The 20,138-nt window shown below is 44.5% G+C and overlaps 1 protein-coding gene across 4 annotated transcripts in view; it reads right to left on the reverse strand.

Moving 5' to 3' along the window:
• tiam2a (TIAM Rac1 associated GEF 2a) overlaps window positions 1-20,138 on the reverse strand; it is a 91,653-nt gene that overhangs the window by 29,190 nt on the left and 42,325 nt on the right. For 3 of the 4 annotated variants that reach the window (XM_056393859.1, XM_056393858.1, XM_056393860.1), the window contains exons 2-9: window positions 19,950-20,044; window positions 17,811-18,992; window positions 14,070-14,523; window positions 13,199-13,371; window positions 12,098-12,322; window positions 8,366-8,551; window positions 7,913-8,056; window positions 4,177-4,233 (exon numbers count right to left, since the gene is read on the reverse strand). In XM_056393859.1, coding sequence (XP_056249834.1) covers window positions 4,177-4,233; window positions 7,913-8,056; window positions 8,366-8,551; window positions 12,098-12,322; window positions 13,199-13,371; window positions 14,070-14,523; window positions 17,811-18,986 — 2,415 coding nt within the window. In that variant the 5' untranslated portion in view covers window positions 18,987-18,992; window positions 19,950-20,044. Of the gene's footprint in view, window positions 1-4,176; window positions 4,234-7,912; window positions 8,057-8,365; window positions 8,552-12,097; window positions 12,323-13,198; window positions 13,372-14,069; window positions 14,524-17,214; window positions 17,353-17,810; window positions 18,993-19,949; window positions 20,045-20,138 lie in introns of those variants that run through there. The other variant, XM_056393861.1, reaches the window with a different exon arrangement.

A 20,138-nucleotide genomic window follows, 5' to 3' on the forward strand; every position in this document is an offset into this window, starting at 1 on the left:
GACCACAATTATCAAGAGCCTAGATCTTAAGGAAAGGCTCAGTCACACCAAATGTACTGAAACTCCTGGGTTGAAAAAGCCAGTGATTCATCACTACTGACAAAAATATGAAGTCTCAGTTAAACTGAGACACAGGACCAAAGAGGAATATGTGCCTTAGAGAATAGGTCTGGGTATACGGCAATGTTTTAAATGCATTATGGGATCACAAAAATAGAGAGTGCTGTGTGTCTGAGGCTTTCTGTCTGATGCGCATGTGTAAGAGCTTCTCTGTCTGTTTCAGAGGCTGGATGCTTGCTGTTGATGAATCACCTCAAGAGGAAAAAGACCTTTTTTCCCTGCCAGACAAAAAGCCTAAAGGGACAGGCTAAGGTCTCTGATTCACAGCATCACTTAGCGTCTCACACACACACACACACACACACACACACACACACACACACACACACACACACACACACACACACACACACACACACACACACACACAGAAGTAGCAGTGTAGCTCAGAAAAACACAGGCACACAGACAAACATTTGCCTAATTTTCCATCTTAATGTCCTTTTGACTAGTCTACTTCAGGAATCAGTGCTGAAATAAAGGCCACCAATGTTCTCACCAAAATGTTTCCCTAACCTGTTGGTGATGGAGGAACACAAGGTGCCACTTCAGCACCCACCCTCTGCCCACCTCTTTAGGGATGTGAGGTCATGCTTACAAACTGAGGATGAAAGAATAAGACGTCACTGCGACTGGTTGCATAACCGCCGCGTTTGTGCCCCAGCAATATGGCGTGACCGGAAAACTAAGATTTGGTTGCCTGCGCTGACCTGACCGGCGGTTGACTAACACTATACACTCATTCATGGTCAGAGAGGGTTGTGACGGGCCGACGGTTGCCTGGTCAACGTTCCATGAACCGCTGCCAAGAGTACAAGTCCAGGCACGCGCTGGACTTCAACAAGTGCTCCCTGTGGCGAGCGTGTACTCTATTTACGTTCACATCCAGCCAAATAACTCAAACCAATACTTCAGTTTTTCCTCTAAAGTGTGGAAATTATTTCCAAGAAAGTCAACCTCCACCCTGGAGCTTCTAAAGATGGAATGTGGAGTTATGGACGGTTTGGTGGCTTCTGCACAAATACACCCTTTCTGTTCCACTTAGCAACTGGGTAACACACAAATATTACAGTGCTGCCTCGAATAGATATGATGACCATATAGAGGAACCAGAAGAGTAAGTTTATCCAATTTCCTTCTATTAAATCTATTAAAAGAGTTTTACTGTTCATTTCCTTAAAGCTCCACCCAAGATTCCTCTTTCCACGACTGTGACACACAATCACACACGCAAGGTGACGATAATGGCCACCTAGACGGGCACAGTACGAGTGCCTGCTCCACAGCAATGACTTCAAAGTCAAAGAGGGGGTGTGTATTCATGGGTAGTGGAGTGTGGTGACACAGAAAGGGGGCTCAGTATGTCACGGACGAGAGCGATGGCGTGGAGATCACGAGCCAATAAAACATTTCCACAACCCTCCTCTGGACTTTACTCAACAGAAGCAGGCATTTGCACACGTTTCAAATGAGTGAATGAGTGTGAGCATGCGATATCAAGTCAGAAAAATCACAGGTGAAGTAATATAAGATATTCTTCAGCAGTCAAAACATATACGCTCTCGCCACTGCAGACAGAGGGAGTGGGCGGATGGAGGACGTGAAGAGCAAAACCGAGCCATTCAACATGACCTGTGTTTTAACTTCCACAGAGGCCAAGGCAGCTCCTATAGTGAGATCCCATATAGATGTTTATTTCTCTCTGCTTTGTGCAACACTCACAACTTGCAGCTAGACAGTGTTAGCACACCCTCAGCCTGTTGAAACAGTTGCTTGGTTCAAATCGTGTAGGAAGCAGAGAGACCACTTGACAAACCCACATGGACAGTCGCACGCTCTACAAGAGTGCGCCAGCCAGTGCAGCTACAACGAAGCTTGGGCACACACTCATACAAACATACCCTTCACTTGACTTCACTTCAAAGGATTAGTGGAAGATGGCGGCTTATTAGAGTAATTTGGAGGATCTCAGATCCAAGTAGTACAGCAGGAACAAAGTCATCAGGACAGAAATGAAGAACCGTCGTTGTTGACAAAAATCAATACAGCTGCGCTAACCTCTCTCTCTCTTTTTCCTACTTCCCACCCCGAAGAGTCTTAATCCCCACTAAATCAAAATGGATCCTTGTGATGAGCTGTTTTCCAAATTCACATCCAAACCAAGGAGACATCCGAGCATTCATCTGAGGGGAAGCCACTACATTAAAAGCAAAATTAAAGCTCCGACCCAATGAAGGCCATTATTGTTTCCCAACCACTTCCTGTTCTGGGTCCATTTCTAAACCCTTAATGAGGGCAGTTTTAACACTCGCCACATTCACCAAAGGCTCACGCTATGAATCATTGCATCCTGTGGAACAGTGATCTTCATAACACCCATTCGCTCTGTCTAAAAGTGTCCATTATTCTCGTCTGTCAGCATCACACACATCTGTTCCTCCAGGAAGGCTTTGATGAGATTGTATTTGAAAGGCAAAATATATTTATAAAACATATTACGTAACAGATACCTGTAAAGAAATTCATATATTCTAGCTTCCTTTCATATATTTTCAAGCTTCCTTTTCACATGGAGGACAGGATACAGGCTCAGCAACGATGCAGCTCCATTTGAAGTTATTTTAGTTACCAGCTCAAAAGACGTGTCAGCAATACAGAGGTTTGTCAACAAAATCGTTCTTCATTAAAGGAATAGTTTGACGCTTGAGGAAATATTCTTATACGCTTTCTTGTCAAGAGGTAATTGAGAAGATCAACACTGCTCTCGTGTTTGTGGAATATGTCATGTTAAATATGAAGGTATGGCCTGCAGGCGATTAGCTTACCTTAGCTTAGCATAAAAACTGGAAACAGAGGTAAAAAGCTAGCCTGGCTCTGTCCAACCCTAAAATGTTCATACAAAAAGCAGTAAGTGTAAAAATAATTTAACTATCACTTAACATAACTATGTGCTGGGCTACTGGACTTCCTTGAAACCAGGCCAAGTAACAGTCCTGCACATCCCCCATAGAATGGCAAATTGCTGTTTTTACACCTCACTTTTGTGTGGATTAACGAACAAGATGTAGCATGTTAAGCTGCTGGCTGTAGCTTTGTATTTAACAGACATGAGAGTGATGTTAATGATCTTCACATCTAACTCTCGGCAAGATAGAGAATTTCCAAAAATGTGGAACTGTTTCCTGAGGGGATAGTTGAGGTTTATTACAATCTGGGCAATATTTCTGAAATCTAATGAGACTTCAACTTCTAATAAAGGAAAAATACCCTTTAGAAGGCAGCAGTCTCATTAAGCACGTCCCTACTGTCCAGCTGCTGATGTAGCAAATGAAAAAGGCCGACCAAGGGGACAAAGAGATGTTGAGGACAGCAAGGTTTGGAGCTGAAGCTACAGGATTATGTCACGCTTCCTTGATGGAGGCATGTAACCACCAATTAACCTGCAGATGCCGCAGCTCCAGCGTCTGGCTGCTCAGATGGCCGGAATTCACACTCATCAATCATTCAACACTTTTACCATAAGCCCATACACTCACACTTTCAACATCCAACACTTCAACCCAGCACCCTCCATTAACTCAATTATGGTGTGAATCGGACCCCTGTCCACAGCCGCGTTTAACACGGTTCTACTGCTGCAAAAATCTCGTCAGATATGCTGTCTGTTTGTATTTCAGACACCTGCAGATCGACATGAAAGGAATCTCTTCTTTGATCCTGTACAAATAATACACACACACAAACACACACACACACACACACACACACACACACACACACACACACACACACACACACACACACACACACACACACACACCCCATGTGTTAAAAATATCTTTACACAGCCCACTATCAAAGCCATGACAGACAGCAGAGGTCAAAGCAACAGAGGACTTGTTTCTGCCACGGCTACTTCACGCTGAAACTGATAATTCAGCACATAAAGCAGTACCGCAGGATGGATATGACAGATGGCAGTGGAATTTTTAAAAGATATATCAAAGATCCTCAAACCGTAATGGACGGAGAAAGTTTCTGAACACTATGACTCACCTCAGTGCTCCTGGGAGGCAAGGCGTAAGTTTGACCTCCAGCGTCGCCGTCAAAGATCTGAAATCAAGAAACAGACAGTCAGAGCCACAGACAGAGGGGCACCACACCGATTGACTCATGAGCGATTAAGTGCCCAGCCACTCCGGCAACACAATATTAGACACATACAGTGCTATTATGCAGTTAATTAAAAACTACGCATGGCGAGTGCAGCGCTTTGATACTGCTTCCAGACGGGTCTGCAGCCTTTGAAGGTGCAATAGTGGAAATATGGTCTGTGTGTGTGAGCGGAGGGGGGTGTGTATAGACCCTAAGTGGTTTCTGTGTAGCAGGGAGATGAAAGGGGTAAACAGTCCAGTTACAGATGAGAAGAAGATGAGCTCTCCCCCCCTCTCCATCTCCACATTCACCCTTCAGTGTCGAAATCTTTCACTTCTTGATCCATTCCTCTCTCTCTCTCCTCCTCCTCTCGAGCTCCTCTCCCTGGCTTGTGATTGTAAGGCGTCCTATGTCTGGCTAAGCCTCAGAGCTGGAGGTGACTCTGCAGCCTCGGAGGGCTTTAACAACTCTATAATACAGCAGTGACACAGAGCTATCCGTTATGTGAGGGTGTAGCCCAGGTCCTCACTCAAACCGGCTGCAGTTATCAGCTTTTGCTGGGATACTTTGTCACTGGGCAGGAGAGACATGATAGGTGGTGGCAGAAATGGGGCATTTTGTTCTCGATGACACAATCTCACAGGTGTTTGTATTTTGCTTTGAAATTAACTGAGTTGCAGCTGAATTTCCAACGACAATTCCCTCTTATACAAAAAGGGACAGTCCCCTCAAGTCTCCAGCACAGTCTCAATACGCTAATTTCAGGATAATTTTTGTCCAAAAACAATCCCAAGAAAATTCCTTTACAATAAAAAAAAAAAAATCCAGCTCCCGTTATGGTAGTAGAACCCTCATCCGACCTCTGATCAGCAGACTACAGTAACTCTCCCTGCCCAACACAAGTACATTTATAAAGTGGCTGTAAACAGTGCTGCTTCGCCGTAAACTGACTAATTTTAGAAAGCTTTACCAACTCTCCCACAAATCCTCAGACCTTTCTGGCCTACTTCCCACAGCCGACTGCCGGCCAGCTCCTTACTGTATACATAGCACTGCTAAGACGGATGAGAGATGGGAAAACGAGAGAAAAGGAGACGGGGGGGAAGAGCATGACTTTGGAGAAAGGTTGTCAAGCCCAGCGTCACAGTGGTAAATGGGATTTAGGCTTAGTCAACACAGATGAGTCAGTATGGAAACTGTGGGAGAAAGACCGCCGGGTAACGCTCTGATGTTTATGCTCTGTGGACCAGGGGGTTTGAGAGAGGACGAGGCTGAGGGGAAAAAAAGGAAAGTCAAATGGTGAGAGAAATCGTGCAAGAGATGGAGATGAGACTCTAGGTTTAAGATTAAATAAGCAGGAAAGAAGAAAAACCAAAAGATAGTGGGTTTGAGTTGGAGGAAGGTGGATAAATGGAGAGCAAAAAGGGAGGGAAAGCAAGACGATATCTTGAAAATCTTAGAGAAAAGCACAGTCTGAGAACCTGAGAAGGGAACAACAGATTAAGTGCATGGAGGAGAGTTTGACTCCTGAGATGACCTCGCTATCCAAATCCATCTCCAGCAAACACATGTCTCGTGAGTACCACATGAGAGATCAACCGGGGAGCTAATGACGTCACTTAAAATGGCCATGGCTGAATTTCCAACAGTGAATAACATTAAACCGAATTAACACTACAATGATCTCTCAAAAAAAAAAAGTCAAACAACACAAAAACAGCAGATGTCCAGGAAAACCCAGCGCTCTGAAAATCCCTTGAAGCACTAACAGCTATTAACTGCTCCTTATTATCCTCTATGTAAAGAAGAAAACACCAGAAAAGCACGAAAAAGAGCCTGAGAAGGAAAGTAAGTGAAGCCTTTTAATATTTAGCGTCTTTACACTAACCATCTGCTGATGTCTTCAGGGCTGAGGAAAGAGTGGAGAATGCCATCTACCACATATGGCTTTTAATAATTCATGTGTGTTCTGCAGCGCCACCTTGGCCTTCTGCACTGTGAAATGTAACTGGGCCTCATTAGGCCGGCCGGCTGGAGTTCCCCCGAAAAATAATAATACACACACACACACACACACACACACACACACACACACACACACGTACCTAGTCGCTGACAGACGTGTGCAAATGCACAAACATAAGTATCACTGAGCAGGTGGTGGGGTGGATGAGTGAGATAAGAGCAAGTGAAACAGGACAGAGAACATTTTGGGAGCAGTCAAGAGACGGGGCCCATCAACATGAAGAACATGACCGGTTCTTTGCAAGCTGTGCGTGCTCCAGAACAATAAGATCCCATATTGACATCACAGGATAAAGAAAAATGAAGGTAGACTGTTGTTAATCAAAACCACACTCTCCCTCCCATAGTCTCAACTAATGAACAGAGGTCCATAAAAGACTTGCGCAAATGAGTGTTTCCTGTGGCGATTCTTAAAATAGACCACCAAGAGTAGTGTAATCTCCAGGGCCATACCTTTAGGGTACAGAGTGGTGGATTTCTGTATCAATAAATAACCAGGCTGCATGAGTCTAATTACAAACCTGAGAGGATTTAGACTCCCCCCTCTGCACCTGGGTAAGGAATGCTCTCCTGTGTTTGTGTTGATGGGAGGTTTGCACTTAAACTTACAGGGAAGCAGAGGGGGACGAGAGCTTATGTGCTTCTAATTAATAAAATCTCCTTAGGGGGAAAATGTGCTGAAAGCGCTGCATGACTGTAACAATCTCTTTCTTTCTTTCATGTCAGCGCAGGCACTGTACATGCGAGTAAGCAATAAAGCAACATGTTTTCAGGTTGTTTCACTAACAACATTTGCAATGTGCACTGAGGGTGTAAGCGTCAGGACACAGTTTTTCTCTGCAGCACGTCTCAAGAGGCCGTGTGGGTTCACATGTACACATGTAAGCGTGAGATGCTTAGAAGTTAGAAGTTCTGAACACAACCTTCACACTTCTGCATGCTCGTGTGTGTGCATACTTTCCCCTACTGCTAAATGAGGTGGGTGATCCTGCATTAGGAATCCACTAATCCAGACCACCCGAAGAGTTTTATTACTCTGGGAATTCAGCTGAGCTTAGTTAGTGTCACCTCAAGGTCTAAGTGCTGCTACGCTGACAAAAACACAAGAACACATATAGTTTGTTATGTAATCTCTCATCTTAGTACCATATCTGTTTTTGACTGAAGTGATCGCTCGTGGGCTTGCTACAAGTCACATTAAAAATTCTTCTTTCTTCCGGTAGTTCAAAATGACACAGCAACAGAACACAGTAATCTTTGTGACAAGAAAATAGCTGCAAATGAAGCGCTATGTGGTGCACAATCTTATCCTAAGGCAAGAGAGCTGCACTGTGTTTGACTACAAAGAAAAACACCAATAGCGCTAAATTTTTAATGCAGTGTTTTACATATATGCATAGAAAATTTTCAATAGTTGTTCCTGAAAAAAGTTTGATGATATTAAATATGAAGATATTAGAAATTTTAACAGTCTCAAGTTAGAAGTTCTGAACACTTTGCCACATCCTTCACATTGTTAACATAAGAAAGACGTTAAACATACAATCTGAGTTTTGTAATTTTTACAAAATAGCACATATTTCCATCCATCCATTTGCGTGGTCAGTAATACCTGTGATGCAGACGGCCTCTTGTCCCGGCCTCTCTTTGTAAGGTTGTCGAGGCCTTTGAGCGAGGAGAAAAGTCCTCTCTTGCGCTGTCTATAAGTCAGGGACAATGAGCGCCTCCTGAGTGTGGCCTCATCTCTGGAACAGATCTGAACAGATTACACAATATCAGGACTTGGATCAGTTAGCTCAACAAAAAATTTCATCTAATCAGACCATCTTAATTAGGTTTATTTTCCTCCAGTAATGTATAAAGGGAGCGTTAGCAGGGTGCTTTTTAGTTTCAAATAATTATAAGATTTCAAAGGTTACTGTTAGACATCAAGTAAATTAAAACTGAAGTATCTAATACAAGGAGCTACTGAGCACCCAAACAAGACACACTGCTGGTTCTCTGATTCTTTATTTTTAAATTCATTCATTTGTCCTTTCCCAGTGCCTGTCCTGGGGTTCCTCACCAGGGCATGGAAGGAGGAGACAGAGAAGATCCCCAGGCGTCCCAGGGTGGTTTTGGTGGGGCGGCTGGCGATAGCTAGCAGGCTCTTTGGGTTGGGCAGCTCTCCACCCTGTAGACTGGCCAGGTAACATCGCATCCTGAAGAGATCCATGTTAAACCTCTCCAGGTTCTGCTCCCACTGCTGGATCTGAAGGGAAAAGAAGAATATTATTTTGGTAAGTTGGGTAGAGGTTCTCAATGTGAATTTGGTGGCTGAGAAAAGAAGGTTGAGGGGAGGTAATGGAGCGAGCTGGGAGAGGAGGGAGGGAGGGGAGGGAAAAGGGGGAGTCAAAGAGGGAGATCTAGGGTCAGTTGAGTGCTTTCCATCAAGCGGCAATTGCTTGCAGATGTTGGTGGAGGGCATATATTGGTGGAGGTTTGATAGTGAGGGGTGACTATGTATCTCGCAAAGGAATGAGTACGTGTGCAGTAAATTGAAATACCCATTTTTTATGTAAGTCTAGAGAGGATAGTGATGTTGCACAGACCACCCGTTAAACCTCCACCATGCACACGTACACACACACACACACAGTACATACACACAATACAGTTGCCTTCCCACTAACTGTTTGCAGTATGTAAGCTATGAGAAAGTGCTTATTTTGTTGGCTGGAGACTTGTTTTAATGAGAACATTCAAGCTAAACAACACTCTGTAACAACTGACTTTAATGGGTCTCGTCTGCACTGCAAGTTCATTTACAATAACGCACCCTATGGCGTTGTCCCATTAGGTCTCATTAACATTATGAACAAACTGAGGAGGGATGGGAGAGTTGTGTTTTATGAACCTCTGACTTAAACAAATTCAAACATCTTAAACAAGGAACTTGCACAGAAAATCACCAAGGGACATTGGTGTGCTATGTTATGTGCTAAACCCATGAAAATGCCTATGTATGTTGCTGTGCAGGTGGCCTCCGTTAACAAGTCTTGGGTCAATGACATTCAGCCATTATTCCCATTCCAGACATGAGACCAGCTGCTTGGAGTCCACATGCTTTGGTTAAAAAATGACCTTGCATTTTGGTATGTCAGTCATTCAAATAATTAAGAGAATGAGACACAAGAATGAAGCACTACCAGCATCCACATCAAACTTCATCTCTAGGAAATCAGCAGGGTTAAGATGCATATTACTACAAGGACATAAAAGGTTTGAGACTAACTTTTAAAAGAATAAGTGAAATAATTTGTCTCTTACAAATGAAAACTTGAATTCATGAGCAATAAAAACACACCATTGCTCAGTTTTAGCGCTACAGCTTTACTTGGTCTGGTATGACCAGTAGCTTTTAGTAGCTAATATTAGCAAACTTTATAATGATATAGATGTACTATACTGAGTCAGTTTGCTAACTTGATGACTCTTCTCTACTTGTTCTACTGTTACAACATGTTTTAGCATTTAGCATAATTTTGTCATTGTCACTTGTGGCCACATTTGCCGCAAGCAAGCAAAAGTTGCACAGTCTCATTTTGCTGTGTACGATAACTACCAGCTAATTACCAGCCATTGCTATGGACTATAGAGAGAGAATATGGGCAACTAGCCTCGTCTGAAAAGTTAAACGTAGCTCATAATATAAGACAACAACCAAAAAGTGGGTCGCCTTACTTGGATAACGGTCATCATATAGTATTAGCATGGTTAGCATGGAGCACCAAAGCAAATGATTCACCACGGACACATGGGTGACTTTGGTGTCTATTTTCCCATCACATAATAGGCAAGGTGACAAACTTCACATATTCACTCTAATGCCCGGTAATTCCGGTCATGTCTAATACTTAGCATTATTCTGCTGAACCCGAACTCAATGTCCATAAATCCTCTGATGTGTTCCAGACTTCCAGAGAGTAGACTGAAGACGACTTGAGATGAGGAAGGTGGTATTACTGGGCAAATCAGATAAGCTCCTTCCTCAAAAGCAAAGACAAATTTAGGAGAGTCGCTGCTTTGGATAAACTCATGTCTATGTGTAACTATCACACAAGATCCTAGCATGCTTCTGATTTACATGCCATCTGGATGTGTTTGTCAACAGTCAAATATCTGCATTTTCATTCGAGGATGTTCAAAAATAGTCCTGGGCAGAAAATTCGAGTTGATGATTAATGCCAGGGTGTATCACTGAGCAGCAGAATTTTTTGAGAGAGGCCTGAATGCAGTCAGTTGCTTAATATGTGTAAGCAGGTTTGAATCAGCGCAGTGACACAATCAACCAACATCAGTGAAAAACAAAACGTGTTTAGGCCCATCTGGCCTGCGTGCGCCACTTATTCACATCCATTTCAGAGCCATTGAGCTCAGCAGAAATAAGACTTTCTTTTAACAGATTCTCATCTTTTCTTGCTGCCCAATCTCTGTAAAAGCCCAAATGCATAATAAGTCTTTCAATGCAACTTGATCGCAGTGCGTGTGTGTGTGTGTGTGTGTGTGTGTGTGTGTGTGTGTGTGTGTGTGTCTGTGCGTGTGTGTGTGTGTGTGTGAGCTTGTGTGTGTGAAAGAGGGGGTAAAGGCAGACTTCAAAAGAGGTCTACTGGCACTGATTTCAGTAGACATGGGTGGGGGTGGGCGGGGACATCAAAGTAGTGCCCTGTTGGTGCGAGACAACCCCACCGAAACCTTAAATCTATCATCAGCCTCTGGGCGCCTGTATCAGAGTCCTGTCCCATACCCCTCTGACCCTATCATTGACTCCAACCCCGTCTGTCTCTTTGTCTACGCTGAGGTGGCATACTGGCTAATTGGAAACAGATCCCAGCACAGTCAGTCAACTAGTCAGGCAGTGACATCTCCATTTGTCATTACTGCAGTGAGCTGTCCAGCTTCTATCTGCTCGTTCTTCAAAATAACATATTCATGTTTCCACTCAGGGTGCTTTAACTTAAGAACAAATAACAAGACGGACAGTATCCAATTTACTTTCCTAGCGCATGAGCAATCAGTGCATAAGGACATGGGCAGCTGATGTGGCCACACAGATGCAGAAAGTATACATTTACATTTATTGGCATTTTAAGGCTCTGACCATCTGAGTTTCAGGTATAAAACAGCAGCGGGATTTTCCCACATTCCTCAACAAGCACTAGTTTCTTGTAAAAGTGTTTCTTGCTAAGCTATAGGTTATGGGCTTTTTATACCCATCTGAAATCTGCTGTGTGTGTGCTACAGCACAGTGCTAGGTGCTTGGGATTCTCCCCCAGGCTGTGAGGAGGAGGAAGAGGATAATGCATGTTGAGAGCCCATTACCAGGAAACATCTGGAATCCCAATCTGATGCTCGGGGAAGCGAGCTGCTCCCCTGGGCCCCTCGCGATGCGTTCGGGGACTGATGCATTTAGGCCACTTCACCCACCCACAGACAAAAATAAAGCACAGGCTTGTCACCAGAGTGACAAAAATCAGGAAATTAAGTAGGGCACATCATGTGGTTGCTACATGTATCATGCGGAACAATGACACAGAGGAGTCAGCAAATCATAGCATAGCTTGAGAAGAGCATACGTTACAGAGCTGATGTATCAATACTGTAGAATAATGCAGCAGATTTTCTGTGAAATTTATCCCAAGGCCATGAAATGTAAATGTAATGTGTAAATAATGCAACAGCGGCCTCCAATATTGTGACACTGGTATTAATTCCAACAAATTCAACTGATGCCGCAGTATCATCACCACCACCTGACCTGGTTCTCAATAGCTTTGCGGTTCTTTGGGTCGTTGACCACAGTCAGCTGCAGCTCAGCCATCTTCTTCATCTTTCCATCCATGTCGATCTTCTGCAGCAGGCCTCGGACCTGGCTCCGCAGCAGACGCACCGTATCCTCCTTCCCCTGGCGCTTGGCCAGCAGCGAGGCACTGGCAGAGTGGATTGCTGTCACCCAATTCTCCAGGTCGGTCTGGTTGCTGGCCTGGAAGGGGCAGAGAGGGACAGGGAGTTAAATTTGATGAAGCAGTAAGGACAAGATTATTGTTACAAGATGAATTCAGAGATCCAAAGCCTTATAAATCTCCTAGGATTGCCAATGCACCGCTATTGTGTTATTCTATCATACATCACAGTAAGATCATTGGGGCTGTGCTGGATCAATGAAAGAAACCTTGATTAACAGTTCCTCTATGGGAAAGCACAGGTTATGAACTCTTGCTGAAATTAAACATACATTTTCCATGTTAATAAGTCATTTCATGTGATTCAATCTAGCAGCAGAACATTGGTCGTGAACACCTTTTTCAGTGACAATGTCTCATGCTCATGAGGCCTTGTGAGTGGAAACAAAAGGATGAAACTGAGGTTCTATCGTCATGTTACAGAGGTGATTTTCTCCATGCTTGCCTCCAGGGACACATCCCAGCACTATTTTATTAGATGTAGGTTTGGACCCCTGCGACATAGAGCAGTCTGAGAAACCTGTAATCTTGAGTGGAGGAGGATACACAGAGGGAGCCGAGGCTCTGCATGAATTTGGTACTGATATGTAGGCCAGTAATCGGGTAAATAGGATGTTCTCTCAGACCCTTTAGCTGAGAAGTTTGGGCAACCACATGCCGAAATTGGTCATTTCATATGCAAAGGAAAGGGAAGTGTGTCTCTGGTATAATTCAACCACATCTGTGTACTGCAACTGCGTGCAGTGGAAACATGCTGGTGTATATCTATTTGCTGTGTTGGCCTGACAGAGATGTACATGTCCAAAATACTTCAATGATTCAACTTTTCTAATTATCTGCAACTGATTTTTGGTAGATGTTATATATGGAGAACTATATCATCTGACGTGTTTCACCTGAAAGAGGTAGACGTCTCCGTATGAGTTGCTAAGGCAGAAGACATTCTCCTTTTTGGGATGCTCAGGAACGGCCTGGACAATGCTGTCTTCGGCCAAGAGAGCGTAGCGAGGCGACAGCTCCTGCTCCGGAGAACCTTTACCATAAGTCTCATAGAACAGCAATGTACATCCTGGAATGAAGGTAGTGGAGATACAGACACAAAGACAAAGAGATAGAGACAGACACAGTCACAAACGTCATGAGCAAGTGATGCAGAAAGAAAGTGTAAATCATCAAGCTGAGTTTCTCTAATATTGTAAGTGTGTGTTTGGGGTTTTTACAGCTGTCGCTTAATGTTTTACAGACAAGATGTCCTTGTAAAAATATCTGAGAAATGAAGTTCAGCACGACTGGGATATTTGCAGCAGTATTGAAACATAAAAGCACAAAAGTTTTACATACTCCCAAAAGGCCACTTGGAATCATAAAAATGATAAGACTGTCCTTGCTTGTACCTTTTCTTTTTTTGTAACTTCCAAGAGGTAATCTTCAGTAAATACTTAGCAGTATGTGGACGTTCACACATTTGGTGGCCTGAATTTTTATCTACTTGACTAAGAAGCTTTTAGGGTTGGAAGGAAGGACGAATACTCAATGTCAAGTGTGATGCCATAGTCAAGGACGCAACTGCTGTTAAAAGGAAAACCTTGTCAACAAAAAGCAATCCGGTGCTCCTCAAACCTGACTTCAAGGAATTTGAATTTGGATAATCCACTTAACTCTCAATTTAGAACCACATGGCAGCACATTCTTTCACGCAATTTCAAGAATGACAAAAAATTGTTCCGCTCTCTTGCGCACCTCCTCCATCGCCAGACTCAAGCTCACCTTTCAGGGTCACCCAGTACTGCTTCCACTTGCGGCGGTTCACCAGCTCCAGCTTCCTGTCCTTGTGCAGTGTGACAAGGGGTTTAAAAGAAAGCCATCCGGCCCGTCGGACCACACCCTGCTCCTTCTCAAACAGTAGGTCCAGCTGCTCCAGGGAGCCCTCCGCTGACTCGCTGCTGCTCTCCCCCTCTTCGGTGCCAGTGGACGGGTCTCTCCTCTCGCCCCCTCCCCCTCCGCCCTGTCCAGTGCCTGTCTCCAACTCCCTCATGAAGTTCTCATAAATGTTCTGGCGGAGGGCATCGCTGGTTGTTTGGTGAATGGCTCCTGAAGATTGGGCCCTGGACGCTCCAGGGAACCAGAGGAGGCTGGAGACCTGTGAGGGGGAGCTGGTGTCTGCCGTCAGGCCGTCGACTCCACTGTCAAACGCATCGCTCAGGTCCTTGTACCTGGTTTCCTGATAGGGCGAAAAAGACGGAGGAAAGGCATGATGATTGTGAGCAGATGTGGAGAGAAGATAAGACTTTCATGATGGCTAACAGTTTTACTGATTATTTGGCATTGGGCTAGTTTGGAAATTTCAAACTTAGCTCAGAGATTCATCGTTCCCATCTACATTTAGACAAAAAAAAAAAAAAAAACACAACCCGTTTGCCCTAAGACGTGCACACCTCTGTAAGCACTGTGAGCTTACGCTGGGACCAAAAATCAAACTCTTTTCAATTAGCCCTGAGGCTCTGCAATATTGCGGTTAGAAACTTCTGAAAAAATCTTGTCAAACCACTCAAACCTACTTCAAAGTCCGCATTACAGTCTCTAAATCTAAATCTTTCGCGAGGCTGAGAAAGTGGGACAAATTTCCTGTGATGGCACCTGGGAGGTTGGAACCCTCCAGGCTCAGACAATTTCAAGTCATTTGAGGTCTGCTGTGGCTTCCCAATTCCCCAAATGAACACTTGATGGAATTGCACTCTTTCATGCCTAATGACAGCCTACCTACACTTGACTAGATTGCAGCATCGATTCTGCCCCTGGCAACAGAGTGGAGTGCTCTCAACATGCAGACACGCTGTATGTGCTGTCGCCACGAAGCTCATGCTCCATCTTTGTTTGTTAATGTGTCTCGCTCAGTTCTGTCCATGTCTTCTCCATTCTTGTTTCATGTCATTTTGACTGTCTCTTCTTGATAGTTAGCAAACAATTCTTTTTTTTATTTTTTTTTATTCTCACATCCTGTAACCAGACAGTCCAGAGATCCTGTTTAGCTACAAGGATCTCTGTGAACCTACAGTGTTCACTTAATGACAGCCCTAACGTCCAACTGCCGCCATGACATACACAGTATTTGTATAGCATAACCGTAGGAATATCAGTACTGTGCACAGGGTGTGTTTTCAACAGCTTTACTTATTTTCCTTTAGCAGGCACAACCCAAATGTATCCACCGTCTCCCTCACCCTCCTCCAGCTGCCTTTCATTACAAGCAGGTTCTTGGTCTTTGGCATCACGGGTCACTGCGTGACCTTTAACCCCTCAACAGAGCCCTGGAGCCCAGGTGGAGGGGAGCCAGAGCTGGAGGTGCTCCTGACTTTGGTTGACCTGCTGAAAGGAGGCACTGTGACCGGCCCTTGAAGATTTATGCCGCAGAGGTTTCGGCAGTCAACAAAATGGCCCCCGAAGGACAGAGGAAATTCAGTCTGAAAACAAGCTTCAAGCACCACACTTTAATGTAAACTAGTTACAGGCCTCGTCAAAAAGAGAATCCCAGGTGTAAAACACTGATTCTTTTTTTTTTCTTTTTTTGCATGAATTGCCCTCAAGGTTTAATGGAAATTTAGTCTTTCTAGAATTGTCTCTAAAAACAGAGCACAGCTTGTTGGAGTTTGTCACCATTACCGGGAGCTGGCAATGGATTTTATTTTCTTTGATTAACCACACCTCGTTTTTAAGTTTCTTGAGGATTTCTGCAGGCAAAAAAGCACAGCCTTCTATCAGCCTTACGTCTGGAGAAGGAAACAAAGGCTTAAGTAAATCTGTGCCCCTGAAACTGGTTAAGCACCTGCACATGGCCATAGATTAGCATGGTGTTATGGCAAGGAGGAGATTTAGTGGCAGACATTACTAATGTAAAGTGAAAGCAGTGGAACACTCAAAATGAATACTGCCCTGTCTACTAGGTATTTGTCACTACAGAGGCAGGTGACAGTGTCAAGGCAAAGTATCTCATATATTTCACTCAGCATTATCTGCTGTTTAAGCACAAGGAGAAGCTCGCAAATTCTCAGAAGGAAATGCCACAGCGATTGTTATGTTCCGTCCTTTGGTTTGCTGTCAGACCCAGCTGACTGAACACCAATCCCTATTAGCAGATTTACTCTCTAAGGGATCATGAGGTGAGCCCAGAAAATCTGCACAACACAACAGCCAGAACAACCATAAGTCATTAATTAACATTAGAGGAGAGGTGGAGTTAAATCTTCAGCTAGGATTTAGTTTCTCTCTAACAGAGCCTCTCAGAGGCTTAAAGCTATTCTCTTGGCAGTGCCCAAACAGTGTTCTTAAAACTTTTACAAGGCAAAGCTAAACGAATTAATGCAGAAACAACTGCTTTCAAGCCTGAAAGACAGAAGGACATGAGTTCAGGCTCAGTTTGAACACATTTTTCATGTCGAATTAAAGCTATTAAGAATGTAGTGGTTGTAGGATGTAATCCCATGGATCTTAAAACATGTGCAGGCAACATGCAGACAGTGCTGCGGTTATTTCCAACCTCTCCTCTGACCCGTGCCTGTATGGTACAAGTATCATTTTACTACTGGGAAAATGTTTATGTATATATCAGCTGTCTGCTCTGTGTCTCCTATGTTAAGTGTTGCACGGCAGATACGTTCCAGTCTCTAATTTTCTATGCACATCGGTCAGCCATTAGTTCAACTGAAGCCCTGAAAAATCCTTTTCAATAAAATGCTAATCTTGGGCTAATGAGCACCAAGGCTAAAATCATATCCATTAGGTCAACACCCTTACAGCCAACATGCGCATCCGCCTGTAATCAAAAGAGCTAAAAACATTAACACATGACAAGTACTGTACATTCAACAGCTAATCACAAACAATCACTATGCAATAAAACTTCACATGTACCCACCCAGATACAGTCATTATAGCATCTGCACGCCAGCCCCTGACTTCTCGTCCTCAGAGAATCATCCATGTCTCACATTGTAAAAGCTACTGCCTCTCATCTTTGTTCCACCGACATGAAAACAACAACACCACCCAGCACCGGTTGCTTTACAAATTTCATTTTGTGCTGCCCCACTGTGCCCTGTCCTCGGACAGCTGGTGTTGTGGTGCTAAAGACCACAGGATGGTGGTTGGTTACGGGCCATGCCAGGACAACCGCTGTGGCTCACAATCAAATAAACCTTGCCAAACAGAAAACTGTTTGTGCATGGCTGATGCCCTCTCCTGTCTAATAAGCTGTTACTCTAAGTGTCTAATGATGGAGGAACTACAGGTCACCAAAATTAAAAAGTAAAACATTCATCTATCTCACTATGAGCGCTATAAGTTACAGGGCGACAACAAACACCACATCTATGTGACCGAATCTTTTACCTACCATGTAGATAAGATCCCTGTATGAACCCTGGGAGTGATAAAGGAGTATGAATTATTAAAAAATGGTGAGCACAAGACTAAATAAATGTGATCCCCAAAACCTGTCATTGCCAAACTTACCTGAGACTTCCTTTTCTTGCGGCTGAGACTGCCTGTCCAGTCACTGAGGCGTCTGATGCGGTTTTTGATGGAGTCTTTCTTGTGGAAGACGAAATCTGGCGCACCCTGGTCCTGGTGCTGTTCCTGGTCAGGGTAGTGGTCTAGGTCCTCGCTCAGGGTGTGGGCTTTGGGCCTGCGACAAGGCAGGGTGTATGAAGAGTAATGTCGGACTTCAGGGCATTCTTCCTCCAAGGGCACATCCAGGACGGATGCGAAGGAGGCCCGGTGTGGCCTCGGGCCTGGCAGAGGGTCCTGTAACTGGGAGGACAGGTCCCTGGCTGTAGGAAAAGTGGCAGCCATTGTGGAGTCCCTGTATAGGTCTGCGATAGACACAGGGGGAGACTGTTCAGTGAAAGAGTCGAGCTGGTGGATGGGGGAGTGACCTAGCGTCCTGCTGGCAGAGCAGGGTTGGTCTTGCTCACACACCTCTGTGCTTTGCCCCCAGGGGGAATCGTACCATGAGCCATCAGAGCTCAGTGAACTTCCCTTGCTGGTCCTGGCCGTGGAGGAGGTAGAGGCCGGCGGCGGACCGCTGCGGTGGCCATCCTGCCTACTACCACTGGAACCAGGCAGACTGGGAGTTGAGGCAGACTCCACGTTGGGAGAGAACTTGAGGAGTTGTACAGGGCCAGAAGCCTCATCCAGGAGGAGTGGGTTCCCAGAGGTGTTGGTGAACTCCACCCTCAGACTGCCATCCTTCTTGATCACCACCCGCGGGCTGCTCTGTTCCTCTAAAGCCTCATGTTCATCACTGTGTCCATTCAGGGTGTGCCCATTAAGCTCAGTCCCGTACGGATTATCTTCATACTCATCTGACATATGACGCCTTCGTATACCACATCCAGGGGACCGATGCCAGCGATGTTCACTTGGGCTGCCCCTCGCGCCCTTGGTGACATAGTCGTAGTGCCGAGCAGAGTACGGCTGTCGGCTTTTAGCAGGGGACAAACAGCCACGGCCGACACACCTGGCCTTGTACCCTGAGCCTACTGGTGCGCTTTTCCACCACGTGTGGGGTGACAAAGCGTCGTCTTTGGCTGAGCGGAGCTTCAGTGAATATGGCTTCTGTTTCCCAGGGAAGACAAAGCTGGTGCCTTTGGGGCCCTGGATGCTGTACTGGCTCTCTGAATTTCCCATCTCTGCCTGGAAAAAAACAGAGAAGGAAAACAAAACTATAATGTCACCGGCATGCTGGAAGATTCATGGTTACCCACACGTAAGGCAGCATATTAATGTGTGATGGTATGACATAATGCCCGATCATCAGAGACATAAAATGAACATATTACTAATAAACAATAATGGCCACACTCCCATAAAACCATGCCATACATACATATAATCGTTTAATTTGCAGTGGCCATTTCCAGAGTAAAACAGCAGCAGCTCTAACATCTTCCTTATGCCTCTCAAAGAGAATAGTTACACGTAATTCTGTCACATCTGGCCATTAACCTGTTTGGTCTACCCCCCACTCATTTTACTACATTCTTCCATTCTTCCTCTCGAAAAGTCAAGTCAGATGAACAGGCTTTAGGCTGTCATGGTTGTTATGTGTGACAGACTTCAGGACAATGAAAAAAAAAAAATCACTTCCAGACTGTCCACAACATTCTTACATTAGTGACGGAGAGACATGGCCACACAGATATTTCATTACAGGGTTGATGCTATAGCACGTCAACAGCTGAGGACACCGCAGCCGGTAAGAGACAGTAATGCATCTGTGGCTGTGTGTGATGGGATTACATAATAAGGTTCAGGTAAATACCTTCAACGGTCTTCAAGTCATTGAATTAGCTCAGCAAGTAGATAAGGAACTAAAACAAACCTCTCTGCAACATGTGGAAGGGATAAATAATGAAAACAGTTAAGCTACACACCCTGGGAAAAGCTGCTGTAGTAAATGATGACCATTTCAAAAGGATCAATACATTTGAAGTAAAGTAACATCTATCTGTACTTGTATGTGACGATGAAAAAGCGAACCGACAGATTGTAATGTGTATACCAAGTACGGATTTTAAATCTAGGCTTTGATATTACCGAGCATAATAAAAGTGACATGGCAGATATGAAGGCCACGGTTCCCAGACTCACCTGCCTGAAAGTCTCGTCTCAGATTGGAGTTCCTATGCACGGTTCTCTGCGCCTCATTTCTTAGGACAAACTCATTCCTCCGTCGTCTGGCTCATCTGAAACACAGAAACACACAGAGAGAAGACTGACTTAGTGGCAAGTCTCTTTCCACAGCACTGTAATTTACTTCACGTAATGAGCTGCATGTTT

The sequence above is a fragment of the Seriola aureovittata genome, chromosome 13 (genome assembly GCF_021018895.1).
Source record: "Seriola aureovittata isolate HTS-2021-v1 ecotype China chromosome 13, ASM2101889v1, whole genome shotgun sequence".
NCBI classification, from domain to species: Eukaryota; Metazoa; Chordata; class Actinopteri; order Carangiformes; family Carangidae; genus Seriola; species Seriola aureovittata.